The 18717-nt window shown below is 52.9% G+C and overlaps 1 protein-coding gene across 9 annotated transcripts in view; it reads right to left on the bottom strand.

Moving 5' to 3' along the window:
• NTRK2 (neurotrophic receptor tyrosine kinase 2) overlaps nucleotides 1-17720 on the bottom strand; it is a 397538-nt gene extending 379818 nt beyond the window's left edge. For 2 of the 9 annotated variants that reach the window (XM_051833736.2, XM_070065749.1), the window contains exon 1: nucleotides 13954-14031. In XM_051833736.2, coding sequence (XP_051689696.2) covers nucleotides 13954-13976 — 23 coding nt within the window. In that variant the 5' untranslated portion in view covers nucleotides 13977-14031. Of the gene's footprint in view, nucleotides 1-13953; nucleotides 14032-15055; nucleotides 15652-16122; nucleotides 16431-17314 lie in introns of those variants that run through there. The other 7 variants (XM_070065715.1, XM_070065713.1, XM_017350807.3 and 4 more) reach the window with 7 other exon arrangements.
• Nucleotides 17721-18717: the final 997 nt, after the last annotated feature.

The following is an 18717-nucleotide window of genomic DNA, read 5'->3' as shown; positions in this document are numbered from 1 at the left end:
CATAAAATAAAATTAATGCATTTCAGAGAAAAGATGTGCAAAATCACTTTAAAGAACTCTCCCGGCTCCCCAGCTGGCTGGAGAAGTCTTGGCTAAAGATACTAACCTTTCTTTGCAGGGGAAGAATGCGTCAATCAAAATTGGTACTGAGTTGCAAATGAAGGCAAGAAAAAGGATTGACCAGCCTCGGGACACAGGTCTGGGCCAAAGCACTTCAAGTCCCCATTCCCTTTGTGAAGGCTCTCCCATTATGGAGATGGATGCCTCAGGCAAGCTTAGCTCAATGCCATTTAACATTCTAAATGCAGAATTAAATGCCCTTGCTCTAATTCCAAGATCACCAAGCAAGTCTGCAGTTAGAGACCGGCTGGTGGAGAAACAGACTGCTAGGCTGATCTGGTATGCGGCCCAAGTAACATACATGCCTCTTTAGATAACCATATAAAGACTATCTGGCTTTTTATTTTTAATACTTGAAAAAAAAAGGCTTTACTTTAAGAGATATAGGGAGCCCCAGGGCAATTATACAGTGACATGATAAGATCAGCATATTTTCCTATTTTTAAGATTTATGTATTTATTCACAAAGAAGGAGAGATAGAGGGAGAGAGGGAGAAAGGAAGAGAGAGAGAGATCTCCCATCCATTGATTCAGCTCCCAAATGGCTGCAACAGCTAGGGTTGTGCCATATGGAAGCCAGGAGCTTCCTCCAGGTCTCCCACAGGGTGCAGGGGCCCAAGCCCTTGGGTCATCCTCTGCTGCTTTCCCAGGCACTTTATCAGGGGCTGGATCAGAACTGGAGCAGCTGGACTCAACCAGTGCCCCATACGGAATGCTGGCAATGTCGGCGGCAGCTTAACCAGCTATGTCACAGTGCCTGCCCCAAGATCAGCATTTTAAAAAGATTACTGCCTGGGTATGAGGAGAGAGGAGGCAAGATTGCAGGGGTGATACTAAGGAGGAAGCTACTGCAGAGTGTAAGTCCAGAGATGATGGTGATGTAAACAATATTATTGTAATGTAAGGATGTATTTGCTGTCTGCTTCCTCTCACACAGAATACAAGCCTGGTTTAAAAAAAAAAAAAAAAAAGGTGAGTTAGGTGAGTTGAGGGGCCAGTGTTGTGCCCTAGTGGGTAAAACCACCACCTGCAAGGCCATATGGGCACTGGTTTATGTTCTGGCTGCCCCACTTCCAATGCAGCTCCCTGCTAAAGGCCTGGGAAAAGCAGCAGAGGATGGTCCAAGTGTTTGGACCCCCGCACCTGCGTGGGAGGTCCAGATAAAGCTCCTGGCTCCCGGCTTCAGCATGGCTCAGCCCAGCCCTAGTCATTGCAGCCATCTTGGGAGTGAACCAGCAGGTGGAAGATATCTCTCTCTGTCTCTCTGTCTCTCTGTCTTTCTCTCCCTTTTCCTGTCTCTGTAGCTCTGACTTTCAAATAAAAGAGAAAGAGAGAGACCATTTGAGTTGTTCTCATCATACCCCAGATACTTATCAGTGTCAGACACAGAGAAGACCCCAATCAATATGAAGGGTCTTGGGGCCAGTGGGCCAGTGCTGTGGTGTAGCAGGTTAAGCCCCCATCTGTGGTGCCAGCATCCCATATGGGCACTGGTTTGAGTTCCAACTGCTCCACTTCAGATCCAACTCCCTACTCAGGCAACTGGAAAAGCAGTAGAGGATGGCCCCAGCATTTGGGCCCCTACACCTTCATGGGAGACCTGGAAGAAGCTCCTGGCTTCAGATCAGCTCAGCTCCAAGTCATTGTGGCTATTCAGAGAGTGAACCAGTGGACAGAGATCTCTGTCTCCCTGTCTCGGCCTCTCTGTAACTCTGCCTTTCAAATAAATAAATAAGAAAGAAGGGAAGGAAGGAAGGAAGGAAGGAAGGAAGGAAGGAAGGAAGGAAGGAAGGGAGGGAGAGAGGAATGAGGGAGGGAAGGAGAGAGAGAGGGGCCAGTGCTGTGGCATAGTGAGTTAACATCCTGGCCTGCAGTGCCCGGCATCCCATAAGGGCGCAGTTAGAGACACGGCTGCTCCACTTCCCATCCAGCTCTCTGCTATGGCCTGGGAAAGCAGTGGAAGAAGGTCCAAGTCCCCCGCACCCATGTGGGAGACCCGGAAGAAGTTCCTGGCTCCTGGCTTTGGATCATTGCAGCTCTGGCTGTTGCAGCCATCTGGGGAGTGAACCAGCAGATGGAAGACCTCTCTCTCTCTCTCTCTCTCTCTGTGTAACTCTTTCAAATTAAAAAAAAAAAAAGTGAGCATCCTGGGTGTCGCTCCCCCTCTTCATGGAGGAGCAACACAGGACCCTGCGCTGTTCTTTCGTCTGCTCGGCCCTCCCCGGGTTTGCTGCTGGTTCTTCCCGGGTTGGCTACTATCCCTTCCACCTCCGTGGAAGGGCAGTTCCCCCTGGCCGCATTCCCCACTTCCGCAGGGGAGCGGCAGACCGCCGGCCGGCTTTCTCGGGGGCTGCACGGGTTCCCTTAGATGTTCCCCATAGATGTTCCTGGTGCATGCCGTCTCTCTCCTCCTTTATAGTCCTCCTCCGCCAATCCCAACTCGGCTGAGTACGCTGCTCTCCAATCAGGAGCAAGTCCTACAGTTAATTGGTTGAACTGGAGGCAGCTGTGCGGAAGCTGTTTACTTCTCTCCCAGCGCCATATTGTGGGAGAGCAGATGCATAGAATAAGTCCTAATTCGAGTAACTTAGTCTAGTCCGGATTGCTCCCCACAGATCCCCCTTTCTTTTTATTTTTTAGCGTTGATACGCGCCTGTCTTCGGTGTCCCGCGGCACACACTCTGCTCTACTTGCTAGAGTTGCCACAGGCTCTTACAAGTCCTATCAATCAGGCAAACCGAATCCGGGTCCTCTCTTCGCCATGTTGTGAGGAGGTTTTTAGGCGCTGATGCGTGCCTGTGTTCGGTGCCCTGCAGCGCATGCTCTGCTCTGCCTGCAGGGGACTTACAAGACCTATCAGGCAAACCGAATCCAAGCCTTCTCATTGCCTTATTGTGGGGGAGACTTATTAGTGTTGGTTCGTGCCTATCTTCGGTGACCTGCAGCTCATACTCTGGTCGAGCTTTGCTGGCGCTTACCGCCTTAAATCAGGCAGACCGAATCCAAGCCTCCTAATTGTTGCATTGTGGGGAAGCTTTACTGATGTTAATTCGTGCCTGTCTTCGGTGACCTGCGGCTAGCCGCCCAGGTGCTCATCGCCTCACTAATCGGGCAGACCGAATCCAAGCCTTCTAATTGGCATGTTGAGGGGAGGCCTTATTTTTCTCTATTTCTCTATCTCCGGGCATTCCTATTTCTCCCATTTCACTTCTATCTTCCAGCATTCTCATTTCTCTTTTACTTCACTTCCAAACTTCTGTTTCTCTTATCCCCGCAGCTTCCCGGCACCTCGCCCCGCCGGCGGGTTCCCGGCTCTGCGCCGCTTCAGCCCGCGAGCCTCTCTCATCTGCGCAGCTTCCCGGCTTTGCGCGGCTCGGCTTTGCGCGCTCCGCGGTCTCCACGCTTAACCCTTTCGCGTCTGAACCACGGCCTACGCCAGCGTTCCCTATCTATTCACGCCCCGTGCTCTCTCTGCACGCGGCGGCTTCCGCGAGTAACACAGCGTAGCTTGCGTCTCCACCACTAGCATTCAATCCAAGTTCCCCGGGCTAGCCTGGCGAATTCAACCCAGCGTACGTCTCCGCCCCACGATCTGGCTTCCCGTCCTTTGCTCCCCGGGCTAATCAGACGGATCCCAATCTGGCTTACGTCTCAGCTTCTGGTTTCAACTTTTCGCCCCCTATTCCCGGGCTAACTTGAGAACCCCAAAGTGGCTTCAATTTCCCTAACACTTTTCTCTACCCGGTATGTTTCCTTAAGTTTTCTTCCAACAATACTCCTCCCTCATTTCTCCTGGCCTCTCCCCACAGTCCGCATCCGAGTCTGTTTGTTCTAGCTTTCACTTTCGCTTTTGACCTTAGAGATTTCTCCCAGCTTCCCCCCGTAGTCTGTATCCGAGTCTATGCCTAGGCTTTCAATAGCTTCTTCCGGCACCCTTTTCGTCCGGCTTTTCCCTAGGCTGTTTGCTAGTCTCTCTCTCCGATATTTTCCGTAGGCTGTTTGCTAGTCTCTCTCTCCGATATTTTCCCAGTTCTTCCCGTTTCTTCCCTCTTCTTCCCTCCTAGGTTTCCTATCCGAGCTAGGTTTCCTATCCGAGTCACGGCACCATTATGTCGCTCCCCCTCTTCGTGGAGGAGCAACACAGGACCCTGCGCTGTTCTTTCGTCTGCTCGGCCCTCCCCGGGTTTGCTGCTGGTTCTTCCCGGGTTGGCTACTATCCCTTCCACCTCCGTGGAAGGGCAGTTCCCCCTGGCCGCATTCCCCACTTCCGCAGGGGAGCGGCAGACCGCCGGCCGGCTTTCTCGGGGGCTGCACGGGTTCCCTTAGATGTTCCCCATAGATGTTCCTGGTGCATGCCGTCTCTCTCCTCCTTTATAGTCCTCCTCCGCCAATCCCAACTCGGCTGAGTACGCTGCTCTCCAATCAGGAGCAAGTCCTACAGTTAATTGGTTGAACTGGAGGCAGCTGTGCGGAAGCTGTTTACTTCTCTCCCAGCGCCATATTGTGGGAGAGCAGATGCATAGAATAAGTCCTAATTCGAGTAACTTAGTCTAGTCCGGATTGCTCCCCACACTGGGGACACGGGGGAAGAGCTGAGGTGACCAGTTTCAGCTAAAAGGCACTCAGCCCTTCTGTCTGCAACGAAGCAAGGGACTGCTTGTTTATAGGTACAGGCAGCTCGCTCTAACGCAGCCCAAGTGCATGATGTAGCCACAAGAACATCAGAAGTCATTTGACGGAAAGAAGAGACCAAAACTCCGTTGAGTTACTGCCTCGCTGGGATGTGAGGCTCAGGGATTGCTCCGTTGCAATCTACGTATCAATGCCTCCACGGCTGGACATGTTTAGATGTACAAGCCTCAGTCTCTCTCACCAGATACAAGTCATGTAGGAGCTGCTTGTCCAGGCAGAGTACCCCATTGCTGCGTAGCCTCCCAGGATCCTCAGTACTCTGTGGAATTGAACGAATGCTTGCGCGAACTCTGAGTTAGACGGCAGCCAACCCGCAGAACAATCGGAAAATGAGCGACAAGTTATGTCAGCCAGGGTGAAAAGGAAAGTTGAGGGGCTCAAGGGTGAGATTTGATCTCAACGAAGGCTTCTGCTCTGGTGGTCACAGAAGGTAGAGACTGGCCCTTAGAAGCCCCATCCACAAAACTGCACCAGGACCGTGCTGAAAAATTTACACACACACGCACACAAACAACACATATAGTGGCAGGTGTTCTGACCAGATACACACATCTAAATTAGCTTGTGCAATGGCATAGAGAGAAGGTACAGTGCTCATTTAAAAAACCATCCCCCCCAGCAAGGGGAAAAAAAAAAAAAAAAGGCCTGTTTCTATTAGTGGAAAGCCATGGAAGGAACTGGCCAGCCAGCTAAGGAAGTACTAAACTGTCGGGCCTGAACTGCAGGGTTGGACTTAGGGCAAACCCACAGAGGAGACCTGTGCTGCTTCGTCACCAACAGTGCTAGGGCAGGCTCTGGAGGCAAGCGGCAGACCAGACCAAAAAGGCAAGGCCTGTGTCTGCAGCCGGCTGATTCAGAACCAGGGAACCTTCCAGGGATTAGCACCCAAGGGTCTGAATCCCTTCTTAACCCATTTTCTGTTATTGCCCCAAGATGCTTGGGGCTGGGTAAAGCATAAAGAAAAGAGGTTTGCGTGGCTCACAGTTCTGGAAATCTGAGAGCATTGGCACCTGCCTCCTGGCTTCTGGGCAGAAGTGAGAGGCACAAGTGTGAGAGAGGCGGGGAGGGGAGGCTGACCCACTTGACTGTACAGCTCCCTCTTGCAATAAATCATCCAGTCCCATAAGGCCTAACTCAATTCTGTGACCTAATCCAGTCTCCAGAGAACTAACCAGCACTCTCTAGAAAGACATTAATTGGTTCATGATGGTAGTACCCCAGCGATCGACTCACTTGCTTAAAGGCCTTAGCTCATACTGGTCCCACGATCTCTCTCACTGCTATTACATGAGTCTTTGGGGACAACTCATATCCCAATCCTAGCAAACCCCTCGCCCTTTCTCCCTGCCTGGAGTTTCCTGCGGTATTTGAATAGCAGTTTTGCATACTTTTCCATCTCTCTGAAGTGGTTAATTTATCAAGCCCAAGCTCAGCTGCAGCACTGGAATACACCACCCAAGAGTTTTTCAGAGCTGGATCGGAAGAGGAGCAGCCGCCGGGACTAGAACCAGCGCCCATATGGGATGCCGGCGCTTCAGGCCAGGGCTTTCACCCACTACACCACAGCGCCGGCCCTCTTCCAGCCTTTTCCATATGGGCGCCGACTGGTTCCATCCTGTGACCCAACCCCACCTCCTGAAGGCCCCACCTGCCAACGCCACTGCACTAGAAGTGGTTTTTCCATACAGGACTTTTGGCGGGACAGACCCTAGCTCCAGGGGTGTAAGAAGAAATATCCGTAGCATAACAGTCCATAATGTTCTTAGAGTTTGGGCAGGGTAGCTTTGCAGCGCAACAAATGGCAAACTGTAAAGAGTGCTTGGGGGCTGGCGCTGGCGCTGTGGTGTAGCAGGTAAAGCTGCAGCCTGCAGTGCCAGCATCCCATATGGGCGCCGGTTCAAGTCCCGACTGCTCCACTTCCCATCCAGCTCTCTGCTATGGCCTGGGAAAGCAGTGGAAGATAGCCCAAGTGCTGGGCCCCTGCACCCATTTGGGAGACCCGGAAGAAGCTCCAGGTTCCTGGCTTAGGATCGGCGCAGCTCCAGCCTCTGCAGTCAATTGGGGTATGAAGCAGTGGATGGAAGACATCTCTCTCTCTCTCTCTCTCTCTCTCTCTCTCTCTCTCTCTGCCTCTCCTTCTCTCTCTGTGTAACTCTGACTTTCAAATAAATAAATAAATCTTTAAAATCAAAAAGAGTGCTTGGTTTCGACTTTGTTATGTTTGTCTTAAGAGGAGCTTAATTTCTTCATTTTTGTTAATCAATCATACCTTGCCAGGGGGCCTAGAGGTTGCCGCGTCAAGCTCTCTCAGCCAGCACTCCCACCCCTGCTCACTCATGGCATGGATGAGTAAGCCATGACCACAGAAGGGAAGCGACCTGTCCCACAATGAGCAAGAGTCGGACACTGCAGCCAGAGGCCCCTCTGCCACCTCACAGCAAGGGACTCTGGGGTCTATGACACAGAAACAATGCTAGTTGGGGCCGGCGCTGCGGCATAGCAGGTAGAGCTGCCGCCTGCAGTGCCGGCATCCCATATGGGCACTGGTTCAACTCCCGGCTGCTCCACTTCCAATCCAGCTCTCTGCTATGGCCTGAGAAAGCAGTAGAAGATGGCCCAGGTCCTTGGGCCCCTGCACCCACGTGGGAGACCCAGAAGAAGCTCCTGGCTCCTGGCTCCTGGCTTTGGATCGGTCCAGCTTCTGGCCATTGTGGACATTCAGGGAGTGAACAACAGATGGAAGACCTTTCTCTCTGTCTCTCCCTCTCACTGTCTGTAACTCTACCTCTCAGATTAAAAAAAAAAAAAAAAGAAAAGATAAAAAAAGAAACAACGTTAGTCACTAAGATCAGAGATTAGAAATCCTCTCTTTTTAAACTCCACTGTTTCAGAGGTTGAATTCCAATATATTTCCGTCTAAATTACATCTTTCATTCAAGTTGAGAGCGGATCAAAGAATGAGCTTATCTGCTCCATGTGTCTCTGGGTGGCCAGTCTAGGGGACAAGGCCAAGGCACTGCCACACATGAACTTGACTCAGAAAAAAAATCCAGAATAATTCAAACAAAATTAAAAGACTGGTTGAAGAACGTGAGTTCTCAATTACTAGAAAAATTTTACAATTCAAGAAAATCAAATCAAAAGGAGCATGTACAAGTCAAGTTTTATATGTGGACTTATCTATCCACACACACATGGTACACATACAAACATTGTAGTGTATGTGCACATGGGCGTGCCTGGGCAATTCTTGGACTATAAATTTAACACTGGAAAGCAATTGGTTCTTATTTGAGAGAAAAGGGGACTGTAAGTGATGAGTGATTGACATGTTTATTCTGTATGAGAAGATGCAGTATTATCAAAGGCACCCAAACCATTTATGTTTTCCCTGTGGACCAGATCACAAAGGGGCTGAATGTTCATGAGGGAGATGGAAAACGAGTTAAAGCCCCTGACTGTCCCCTTCCAGCGGCCATGAAGGTTCATGTGGACGTCTATTTAAATCCCCAGATTTCCCTGGGGTTGTCTAAGCTCTAGAGGCTGAACTGGAGCAACGGGGCCACCCATGGCCCTAAATGAGACATCAGTTGGGGTTCTAGCCCTAATTATGGTCCGCTTGACCACAGAGACCCAGATAAGCCAATGAACCTGACAGCCCAGAGAGGATGATCAGACCCTCCCGCCTGCTTCAGAGTGAAGCTGTAAATCTGGAAAAGCAGGTGTCCAGGGGAAAGGCCCAGGCCCAGGCCACAGGTGTGTCTCAAAGTGTGCTGATCCTAAAAATGTCCAGGAGGAGGCCACTGGCACACACGGCCCAGGAACTGGACAGACGCTAGGTGTGGGTCAACAGTCCTGAGGGCTGTTCACTGGCTCAGCTGCTGGGCTCAGTCATCACTCTTTAGAGCCTTGAAAAGGCAGGGACAAAAAAAAAGTCAGGAAAGACTTCACATTCTCTGGCCACAGGTCTTTTGCGGGCGCTCAAGGAGACATGGATAAAGGACTGTGAGTTGTTCTGCTTACACAACCCCCACCCTGAAGGTGGCGAAGACTCCACGGGCAAAGACTCCATGCTGTCCCCTCTCTGCTTTCCCTCAACCCCAGCTCCCCAGGGGGCTCCAGCAGACACGGGCTCAGCACCCCTTATGGATGCCAACTCGTAAAAGCTTTTCTTCCCAGCCCAAATCTTGCATGGGAATTGGCTGAAGAAGAGGAACACTTGAAATTGAAAAAAAAAAAAAAAGCAAAAGAAAGCACTCCTAGGAAACTAAATCAAACACAAACAAACAACAACAACAACAAAACACCTGTCTTCTTATAGAAAGATAAGGCCATTGCTTTCCAGATCAGTAGTCCATGCACATTGAGTTATTTTATCTTTCCAAGACACAGGTTGGCAAGACCGAATCCTTCAAAGCTTACCCTCCCATTGCCAACACTCTGAGAATGGCAGGCTGGAGGGAGGCAGCCCCCGCGAGGCTGCAGACAGGGAGGGTCTCCCCAGAGCAGAGGCCATGGCTTTCATCTGGATGTGAGGGGAAAGAACTTGAGTCTCCCCTAGGCCTTGACTGAGTCGTGGCCTTTGGCCCTCTCTTCATTGCCTTTCGGTTTTGTTTTGCAAACAGGAAGCTGGAGCACTTCTAAGGCCCCTTCTTCTAAGGTCTTGATTGGAAAGGACCCTCCTAAACACGGCCCGTGATCTCGGACATAGCAGCCCAGTACTAAGATGCCACCAGCCACGTCAGCAGCTCTCAACAAAGAGGTGGTTTGAGGGAGTTGAGAGCAGACCTCGACACAAGCCCACATGACACCCTGACACCACAGATCCTCAGGTCGGCCACTGCTGCCCGCTGAGACCGCCGCTGATGTCCACACGGCACCGTCTCCACAGCTGAAACTGCAACTCCAGAGCCGGGAACCATGTCTGAGCATCACATCCAAAGCCCTCAGTTTACAGCCGACAAATTGAGGCCCAAAAGCTTGAAGCTGGGACTTCAGCATCAGGGAACTGGCTCGTGGGGACAGCGGGAATGGCTCTGAGCTCTCCCGACTCCAGCTTTCCATGATGCATTAAAACAACTAAGTAAAGAAAGGACTTAGTATCGATGCACTACTGTTCTCCACAGGGTCTTTATAACTTCAGGAATATTCACTCATTCATCTCCCAGATCAATATTTATGACTTCCCAGTCCCTTGGACACCCCAGAGAGCAAAGTAAGTGGTGAGAAGGCACCCTGGTTATGTGGAATCTTGCCTTTTTTAATGGCGATCGATCAGCAATCAGATGTGCAGCTAAAATTATCAGGCCACTGCAGGGCTCAGACTACTGCCATCTGAGCAGAGGTTGGGGGTGGGGTGGGGGTGGGATTTGTGTTTTAAAATAGCTTGGCCAAGTAGATTATGAAAATGATCAATCAGCTATTAATAGTCCAAGGTCCAGGTTTTTTTTTTTTTTTTTTCTCTCTTCTCTCTCACACACATATCAAGCATGTAAAAAGTTTGCTGTGGCTAAACAATCTCTCCTACAAATCCTCCCATTGATTTATAGGCATCAAGAGGGACCCAAAAATTGGCATTTTGAACCTACATGGAGCTCTCTGGAGAGAGTGCCATGGTGACCCTGAAGGACAATCAAAGCATACAGCATCCCATAATGGTGTGATAATATTTCACTCCCTAACAAACAGGCAAGATGAGTGATGAGTTAAAACTGGAGACACTTGCTTTGGACTGAAGGAAAAAAAAAAAAAGAAAAGAAATTCAAATCCCCTTCCCCAGCTAAACAAACACTCTTAGGTTTTCCAGTCCTATGACCTAGATATAGTCAAAGAGATCCTACAGAATGTTCCTAGGGAAAAAGGGACCTCCACTCTCAGCTGTTTGGCCAATTCTTCAGCTCAGACAAAGTCTTTACAAGGGAGCAGTGAAGTAGACACAAGCAGAGGACCAGTGAAAGACCTTAAACAGACTACACTCGGCGCTAAGGAGCTTCGACCACGTGGTGTCAACCTCCCATTACTTGCTTGTAGCAACATATAAGCCAGGCAATTCTCTTAACTCTAGTGTTCTGAATTCCCACAAGGAAATATCACTTTTCACAGAAAGAAAAAAAAAAAAAAGCAAACACATTTTCCTGTATTGTCAATGATGGGTGATGGGGGGGAAGGAGGGATAAAGTGGGGTCAGAAAGGTCACGGGGACAATTGTTGTACTCCATGTAAAAAAAAAAAAAAATTCTCCATACTGCGGAGATGGAAAGTACGAGATGGAAAAGACACCACGTGGCTGGGCTGCGCTGAGCGCTGTAAGAACCCACACTCTGAAGCCAGCATGTTTTCAGCTCTGGCTTGCAAACTGCATTAAATAATGAATGATGTAAATTAGACTGCCTTATTTATTAACAAGTCCAGTGTGGCTTATGTAACCACACTCGACATTTAAATGCATGGTTCTTAAATGCATATAAAGCACAACCAAAGTCCCAGAACCCCCAGCGGAGGCGTTCAGAAATAAACAGCAGAGTAATAAAAACGGAGGCCTCTCGCTGGATCCTTGTCAATGCCAGGGTTGCCTTTTTTTTTTTTTTTAAAGTACGATTAATCACGATGGCAAAGCTTATTAAGGTGAGAGGGCCAAAATCAATGTATTAATGGCCTAACATTACAGCTGCTTAACCAGGCCAACAATAAATTGCACGTAGAGGCGCTCTGACAGTAGAAGCTGCAAATTCTACTTATGTGTGCTAAGCGGAAAAGTGTCAAATTTTCCCCAATATCACTCCCCCAGATTGGTGAATGTCACCCAGAAATTCATGAAAAGACTCGTCTAAAACATGTACTTATAAAACTGCAGCCTTTCCCCTAGCCATGTTAATAGACTCAGCACCACTGAACTGTGCACTTAACGGTTAAGATGGGGCATTTTACGTTACGTGTTTGTCAGCACATACAGACATAAACGCACAATTTATTTCAGCCATGCCTTTTACAATGTGGATGCACAGAACTTGTCCTTTGCAACGCACTCTGGCACTGGAGGGAACTGGGACCTCCATGGCCTGTTACATAACTCTGGGCCACGGGCTTCACTCTTGAATGCCACTTACACGTGACACTGGGACTGTTTTTAACTTCCATTTAGCACTGCCCTGTTCTAATCATTTCCAAAGCTGTCACTTCAGCAGTGCGGTTGCTGGGCAGATATGAGATATCTCTACAGATAAGAGAGACACAGACGGAGATCTAGCACGTTAGTGGGCAAAGGGCACAAGACAAGAACTGTGATGGGGAGACTTTTAATAAAATAAATTCCAGCAATGAGGCTGACAGCAAATGGTCAGATTAGCTAAAAATCTGCATATAGGGGCCAGCGCTGTGGCATAGCGGGTAAAGCCGCTGCCTGCAGTGCCGGCATCCCATATGGGCGCCAGTTCGAGTCCTAGCCGCTCCACCACCCACCCAGCTCTCTGCTATGGCCTGGGAAAGCAGTAGAAGATGGTCCAAGTCCTTGGGCCCCTGCACCTGCGTGGGAGACCCAGAAGAAGCTCCTGGCTCCTGGCTTCAGATTGGTACAGCTCTGGCAGTTGTGGCCAATTGGGGAGTGAACCAGTAGATGGAAGACCTCTCTCTCTCTCTTTCTCTCTCTCTCTCTGCCTCTCCTTCTCTCTCTGTAATTCTGACTTTCAAATAAATAAATACATCTTTCTAAAAAAAAAAAAAATCTGCACATAACAATGTACCTAACTACCTCCTGATTAATCTGGGCACCTATTTTTTGAATGTCTTTCCACTGGGTACAGTGGTTCCAGATAGAGATTAGATATCTATAATAAAGCAAGAACTAAGTTTCAATGATACAGTCAACTGTGGCTTCAGCAAATCCCCACTTTGCCCATCACAGTCGATTTATTTACATTATCCCTGTTCAAAAAATCCGAAAGCTGCAACTTCAGCTCCACACCATTAAACCAGAACTTTAAAACAGGTTATTTTAGGAACACCACTGGGACTAATAACAAAGTTTAAAAAAAAATGTGTACTTTGGTTCCCACTGTAGCTGGTACCCACTGGCCAAGAATTTAAAAGCTGTTCCAGCAAATATTAATATGTAAGAAAGGGAGCACAGATGGTGTCATACAAGTATGACAGCGAAACCAGCTCATCTACTGATGTCATTTGGAGATCAAAAAAAAGCAGAATTCAAAAGACTTCGACGAAGGGCTCTGCCAACAAGCACGGCCATGGGTGTTACAGAGGAAGGTGGCAGGACACCCAGCGGCTGGAGGGGACAGGGTAGAGGAGCACACTTCCTGCGGAGGCTCCATTTCCCAGCCTGCCTCATTTTCCCAAACTAATTCCTCAACCCTGCACACCCAGCCCTACACACCTCTCAACTCCCCCAGTCCTACTGGGCTTTCAAATCAAAAAGGAAAAAAAAAATCAGAGTAGAAATTAGGAGTGGCGTGATAGAATGACTGACTCCGACAAACACTTAGTCAATTTTTTTTAACTCCATCTGAAAATCACTGACCATCAGATACGAGAGAAGCAACAAAATGTTTGTTTTGAGAACAGGTAAAAGAAAGCTCTGTTCTAATCTACTGAGTTCTCATAGATCAGGCAGAAAATACCAGGCAGGTTTGAAACAATTTTTTTTTTCAATTTAAAGACAGTTTTTCTTTTTTTTTTCCAAGCTGATGGCCTTAAAGTGAAAAAAAAAATTAAGTGAAAATGATTGATTAACCCTATCTCATTTCTTTCATTATACATCTATCATCTTATACAGGATTTCAAAACCAACCACACCAAAAGCAAAACAGAATAGTACTAAGAATAGTACTAACTGTGTCCATGCACACTGCGAATATCTGAACTCTGTGCGGCCCCCTCCATCTGACTCCTGACACCCCATCTCCTGAGAAAGACACACCGATTCCGACAAAGGCCACAGACACTTTGGCTCAGCCTGCTGAACCCTGACTGGGCCCGGCGCAGGGCCAGCACAGTGGGGGCCCTACCCTTCCTCTCCTGCCTGGCCGCTGAGCACTATGCCAAGAAGACTAAGCTGTCTTGTGGTTTCAGCCCTGGGCCTTTCGTTACCAGCGGAACAGGCAACGGGGACCAGACCGGTCTCTTACTTACAGTACAAAACAGGTTATCTCCATCACCTAGGCTGCAGGAACCATGGTTGTGCCTGTTCTGTGTGTGGGGTGGGTGGGGGTGGGGGTGGGGGAACATGCATGCGCACTCGCCAACCGGAAGGCCACAGCCCGAGCCCTCCTCAAAGGCTGAACACCAGCCTCGGTCAGGAAAACCGGCACAAACTTTGCCTCCCTCTCCCTTCCAGGGGACAGATGAAACCTCGGGGTCACAAAACACTGGCCATGGTAAAGCGCCATCCATTGCTAGGAGAGGTAGGCACAGGACAGCAGGCGACAGGACCGGTGAGCTCCTGTTCGGGAGCCAGGTAGGGAGGGGACAGAAACACACATCTCTGCTGCCCCATGCAGTCAGACTCTTCCAGGGCCCCAGGTGGGAGACAGCACTCATCAAAGACTACACCCTGCTTTCTGGTCCAACCTAGGGGCTTATTCCATGGGCAATTAAGATTCCCGACCCAAATGGTCTCTGGGAAAGAAAAAACAATCAGCTCCAAATTAAACCAGAGTAAGGCTCTCAGGCTCCCAAGGACCGCACTCCACACTCAGGACTTCTCCTCTTACAGATCATTTGCAAGGCCATCTCTGCTCCAGGAGATTCCAAAGGGAAACTGATGAGCTCCAACCCTCAGAGAAAGAGGTGAAGGCAAGAGACTCCCGGAGACGTCAGAAACTTCATAATTTTCACCTCCTTTCTCATGCATATTTCTGGGACCCTGCCTAACACACCGTCCCAGTGGCGCTCCATGAATTAAAGGCGTCCAAAGCAAACTTACAGCAAAGGGGAAAGCCAAAGCACAGCCCAGCACAGCTTTGGAATATAAAATACCTTATGGGATGCCTTCCCACCGGGAATATAAGTGCATAGATAGATAGATAGATAGATTTTTTAAAAAATAAGCTTGACATATATACCTAAAAACTTATCTGAAAGTGTCCCACTTCGCCCGTGCTAGACAGGCTCCCGCTGGGGGAAATAAGACAGGTAACGGGGCAATGGCCCAGCACCACGACCTGGCCCGGACCCACCCTGCCAGTGAGCCCATGGTGGAGGGGGGGCGGTTCGAGGAGAGCAAAGAACTCACATTTCGGTGATGTTCTCCGGGTCTGCACTGTTGGGCTCCAGCCTGGGAAACGCCATGAGGCCGGGCACAGGGTCGCTGCACCAGATCCGAGAGGCACTGCACGTGCAAGACGCGGGACAGGCGACAGCGGGCCTCCACAAGCCCAGCGCCAACCAGCAGAAGCTCCAGAGGCGCGCCATGGTGGGTCCATGCCACCTCGTCCACAGCGACATCCCCAGCCGCCTAGGGGGTTAAGCCCAAGTGTGGGTCCCCGAGCTGCACCGGCGGCAGGCTTCCCCGCTCCGCCGCCCGTGCGGGGAGGCCTTGCCCGCGCTCGCCGCTCTCCGGGATTCCTCGGTGCCAGCTGCGGGCGCGCAGAGTCGAGCGTGTCCGAGGCTCCGCGTGGCCGGGGCTCCGGGAAGTGTTGGCGCGGGCAGCACCGTTCACAGCGGCCGGGGCATCACAGGCCGCTTCCCAGGGGGCGCTACCGCCGCTCCGAGCTCCGCTGCGGCCGCCGCTGCATGGCCCGGGGCGTGCGGGGCACCGGCCGGCGGCGCTCCCGGGGATTGTCTCCGGGCGCAGGCTCCTTGCTAGGCGCGCGCGGGGCCGCTCCGGGGCTGAGGACAAACAGACACGCGCGTAAGCCTGGGCGCTGGGCCCCACGCACGCACGCCCTGGGGGCTGGGGCACTCTCCCTCCGCGCTCGCCGCACCCCAACCCCGACCCCGGCCCCGAGACTGTGGACGGGGTGGGAAGCGCCCTGCTCTGGCCTGGGAATCGGCTTGCCCCGGGGGGGATGGCACGGACGCCGCTGGGGCCGCCAACACGCCCACCCTCTCTTCCCTCAATGCTGAGGCCAAGGGACGAGAGGCGGGGAAAGGGTCCCTGAGACAAGATGCCATGGCACAGGCCGGGTTGGGGGGGAGGAGGATGGTGGGGGACCCTTTCGCGGGGGTGGGGGGGGGACGCGGCCACTGTTGGCAGCGATGGCTCCGCGACGGGGCCCCCCGAATGATGCTGCAGAATCTGTCGCGGCTGCTGCCGGGCGCCGGGGCGGGGGCGCGGGCAGGTGGCGCGGCACGTCCCACCTGGGCAGCAGCTGCGGCCGCCCCGGGGAGGGCGGCGAGGGCCGAGGCGACGGGAGGGCAGTGAGTGTAGGCGCTGCTCACCGGGGCTCCGGCGCCTCACGCCCGCCGGCGGCGCCCGGGTCCAGGGTCCAGGCTCCCCGCTGCCGCCGGGGGACTGAGCGCCGCGAGCGCCGCGAGCCAGGGAGCGAGCGAGGCTCCTGCTCCAACCCAATTCCGGGAGCCGCCGCCGCCGCCGCCGCCTCTGCTACTGCTGGCGAAGTGACGTGAGGGCTGACGCAGAGCAGGGGCAGAAACTCCAGAAAATTAGTCTGAAATCCAAAAACACACACGCTCATACACACACAAGCCCATCACACCCTCCAGACAAAAGCCACGGGGAAGGGAGGGGAATCTGGGGGCGGGCGCGGGGAGGGAGGCACCGGCGCCGCCGGCCAGGAGCCGAGCGCAAGCAGCCGGTGGGAGCCCGCACAGGCGCGCACACACGCGCGCACAGCCTGCCGTGGGGACGCGCGCGTGCGCGGGCCGCGCCGCGCCGCGGTTCGACGCCTCCGGGTCCCCGACCCTCCTACAGAGGCCGTCCGTCTCCCATTTGTAGACGGGGGACAGGGCTGGGTTCCGCTCTGAAAAAATAAAATTAAATTAAAAAAAAATGCGCTGATGCTTATTGTTGGAATCCCCCACTCTCCAACCCTGCTGCGTTCTCCTTTGCCCACCCTACCCAAAAAGGGTCGGCGAGCTCCGCTAGCACGGAATGCACAGCTGTCAACGCCAGGACCTGCTCTGCTCGGGGAGCCAAGGATCAGCGCCCCCCCCCCCCTTCCGGGTCACCTATTTGGGGATGGGTTGTTTGGGGAGGGAGTGGGGGGATGAGGTCTTCTCCTTGGTGCTTTTGAAGGGGGAGGTGGGGTGGTCTCCAAACACAACCGGAGCTCCCTAAGTGGGGGGTCTTTCTCCTGGGGTTTTCTGCCACCACACGCTCGGGAGAGACGTGTGAGAGGTAGGGAACGCGAGTGGCGCGCTGGGCTCCGTAACTGCGCGGCAGCCACGCCGGCCTGTCCGATGCGTTGGCGCCGCGTCATGTTCTCTCATGCTTCCACCTGGCTGGCCGCAGCCATTCCCAGACCGTCGCTTCACTCCCCCACGAGACCCACCCCCACGCGGGGCACCCCGAGCCCGCGCGCCCCTGCCGTACCTTGCGCGTGTGCGGGTGTGCGCGGGGGTGCACGAACGCGTGCCCTGCGCCCGCGCCGCTCGGAGCACGGTATGCATCCAGCTACAGAGAAGCCCGGTGCGGGCAGAGCCTCGGGGGCTCACTAGGGACAAGTGAGGCGATCCGGCGGGGTCGGTGCCCACCCGTAACTGCTCCGCGGGCGCAGTTCAAGGATGGTTGCGGGCCATTCGCAAACCTGGTTTGAGAATCCGTCTTCCCATTTGCGGCTCGGAGACTCCGTTTTTTCCGCAGTCATTTAAAAAAAGGGAACTGGGAAAAAAATGCACCGCAGTGCCTGACACTAGCGAGGGCTCTGGTGCCCCCGCGCGGGGAGAGAGCGCCAGCCCACGGCCGCGGTCGCGGCGGGCGCAGCGCTGGGGGCGCGCTCAGGCGCCCGATGCGCAGCCGGCGGCGCCCGACGCGTGCGCGGCTCGGACCCTCTGCCCGTGAGATGCTCGCCCGACCTCGTCCAGCTGCTGCTGCTGCTGCTGCTGCAGCCGGGGAGAAAGGCGAGCAGGGTCCCCGCGCGCGCGCGCTAGAGAGAGAGCGCGCGAGAGGGCGACCGCAGGTGGTCTCTTCCCAGACGTTTAGAGCGATCACGGATCTGCCGGCACAGGCCTGGGCTGGAAAGGCCCGAGACACTGACAGTGACAGGGAGTGCTCGGATCTTTTGGCACCGCCTTAACACAGAACAAGTCACCTAAAGCTGGGGGCGGGGGGGGGGGTGCGGATCCCGGGCCACTGAGCGTAACCGCGAGAATTCTCGCGCTCGCAGCACCCAGAAGTCTCGCCGCAGCCCCCTCCCCGGCCCCGGCCCCGCAAGACAAGGCGAGCGGGGCTGCCCCAGCGTCGTCTCTGGGCTTGGGCACGCCTGGGTGCCGCCGAAAGGCTGCGCCGAACCTCAGCCCCGCAGCGCGCTCGGCCTCCATCGCCACGGATGGGAGGCCACAGGGCAAAGGTGTCTGTCCTGGCCGGGTCGCGCAATAAGCATTGCGCCTGTGCTGCTGGTGTCTTCCACGCGAGGCGCTCGGGGAAGGGGAGTGTGGGTGGTTGCGGTCCCCACGTCGTTCCCCCAGCCCTGTTTTTCTCGGAAAGGGCCCCCTTTGCGCCCTAGTGGCCGGGGGATGTAGATGCAGCATCTACGAGGATGGACCCCTTCAGCGTGAGCTGTGGACCAGAGATTGTTAATGATGCTGGGCTGTTGGCCGAATTTGTATTAGGATGGGCATAGAATACCTGTTAATGTTTATATCCTAAAGGATCCCGATGAATATCTCGCACTAAAAGTTTGGTGGTCCTGCTTCCAATCACCCTTACCTGCTCTACTCCTTTGTCCACAGTAGGTACTTGGTCTTTTTTGTTTTTTAAGGCCTATGAATATTTTT

The sequence above is a fragment of the Oryctolagus cuniculus genome, chromosome 1, assembly GCF_964237555.1.
Source record: "Oryctolagus cuniculus chromosome 1, mOryCun1.1, whole genome shotgun sequence".
Lineage (NCBI taxonomy): Eukaryota > Metazoa > Chordata > Mammalia > Lagomorpha > Leporidae > Oryctolagus > Oryctolagus cuniculus.
The sequence above is the reverse complement of the archived record's forward strand: the minus strand, read 5'-3'. Positions and strand labels throughout refer to the sequence as shown.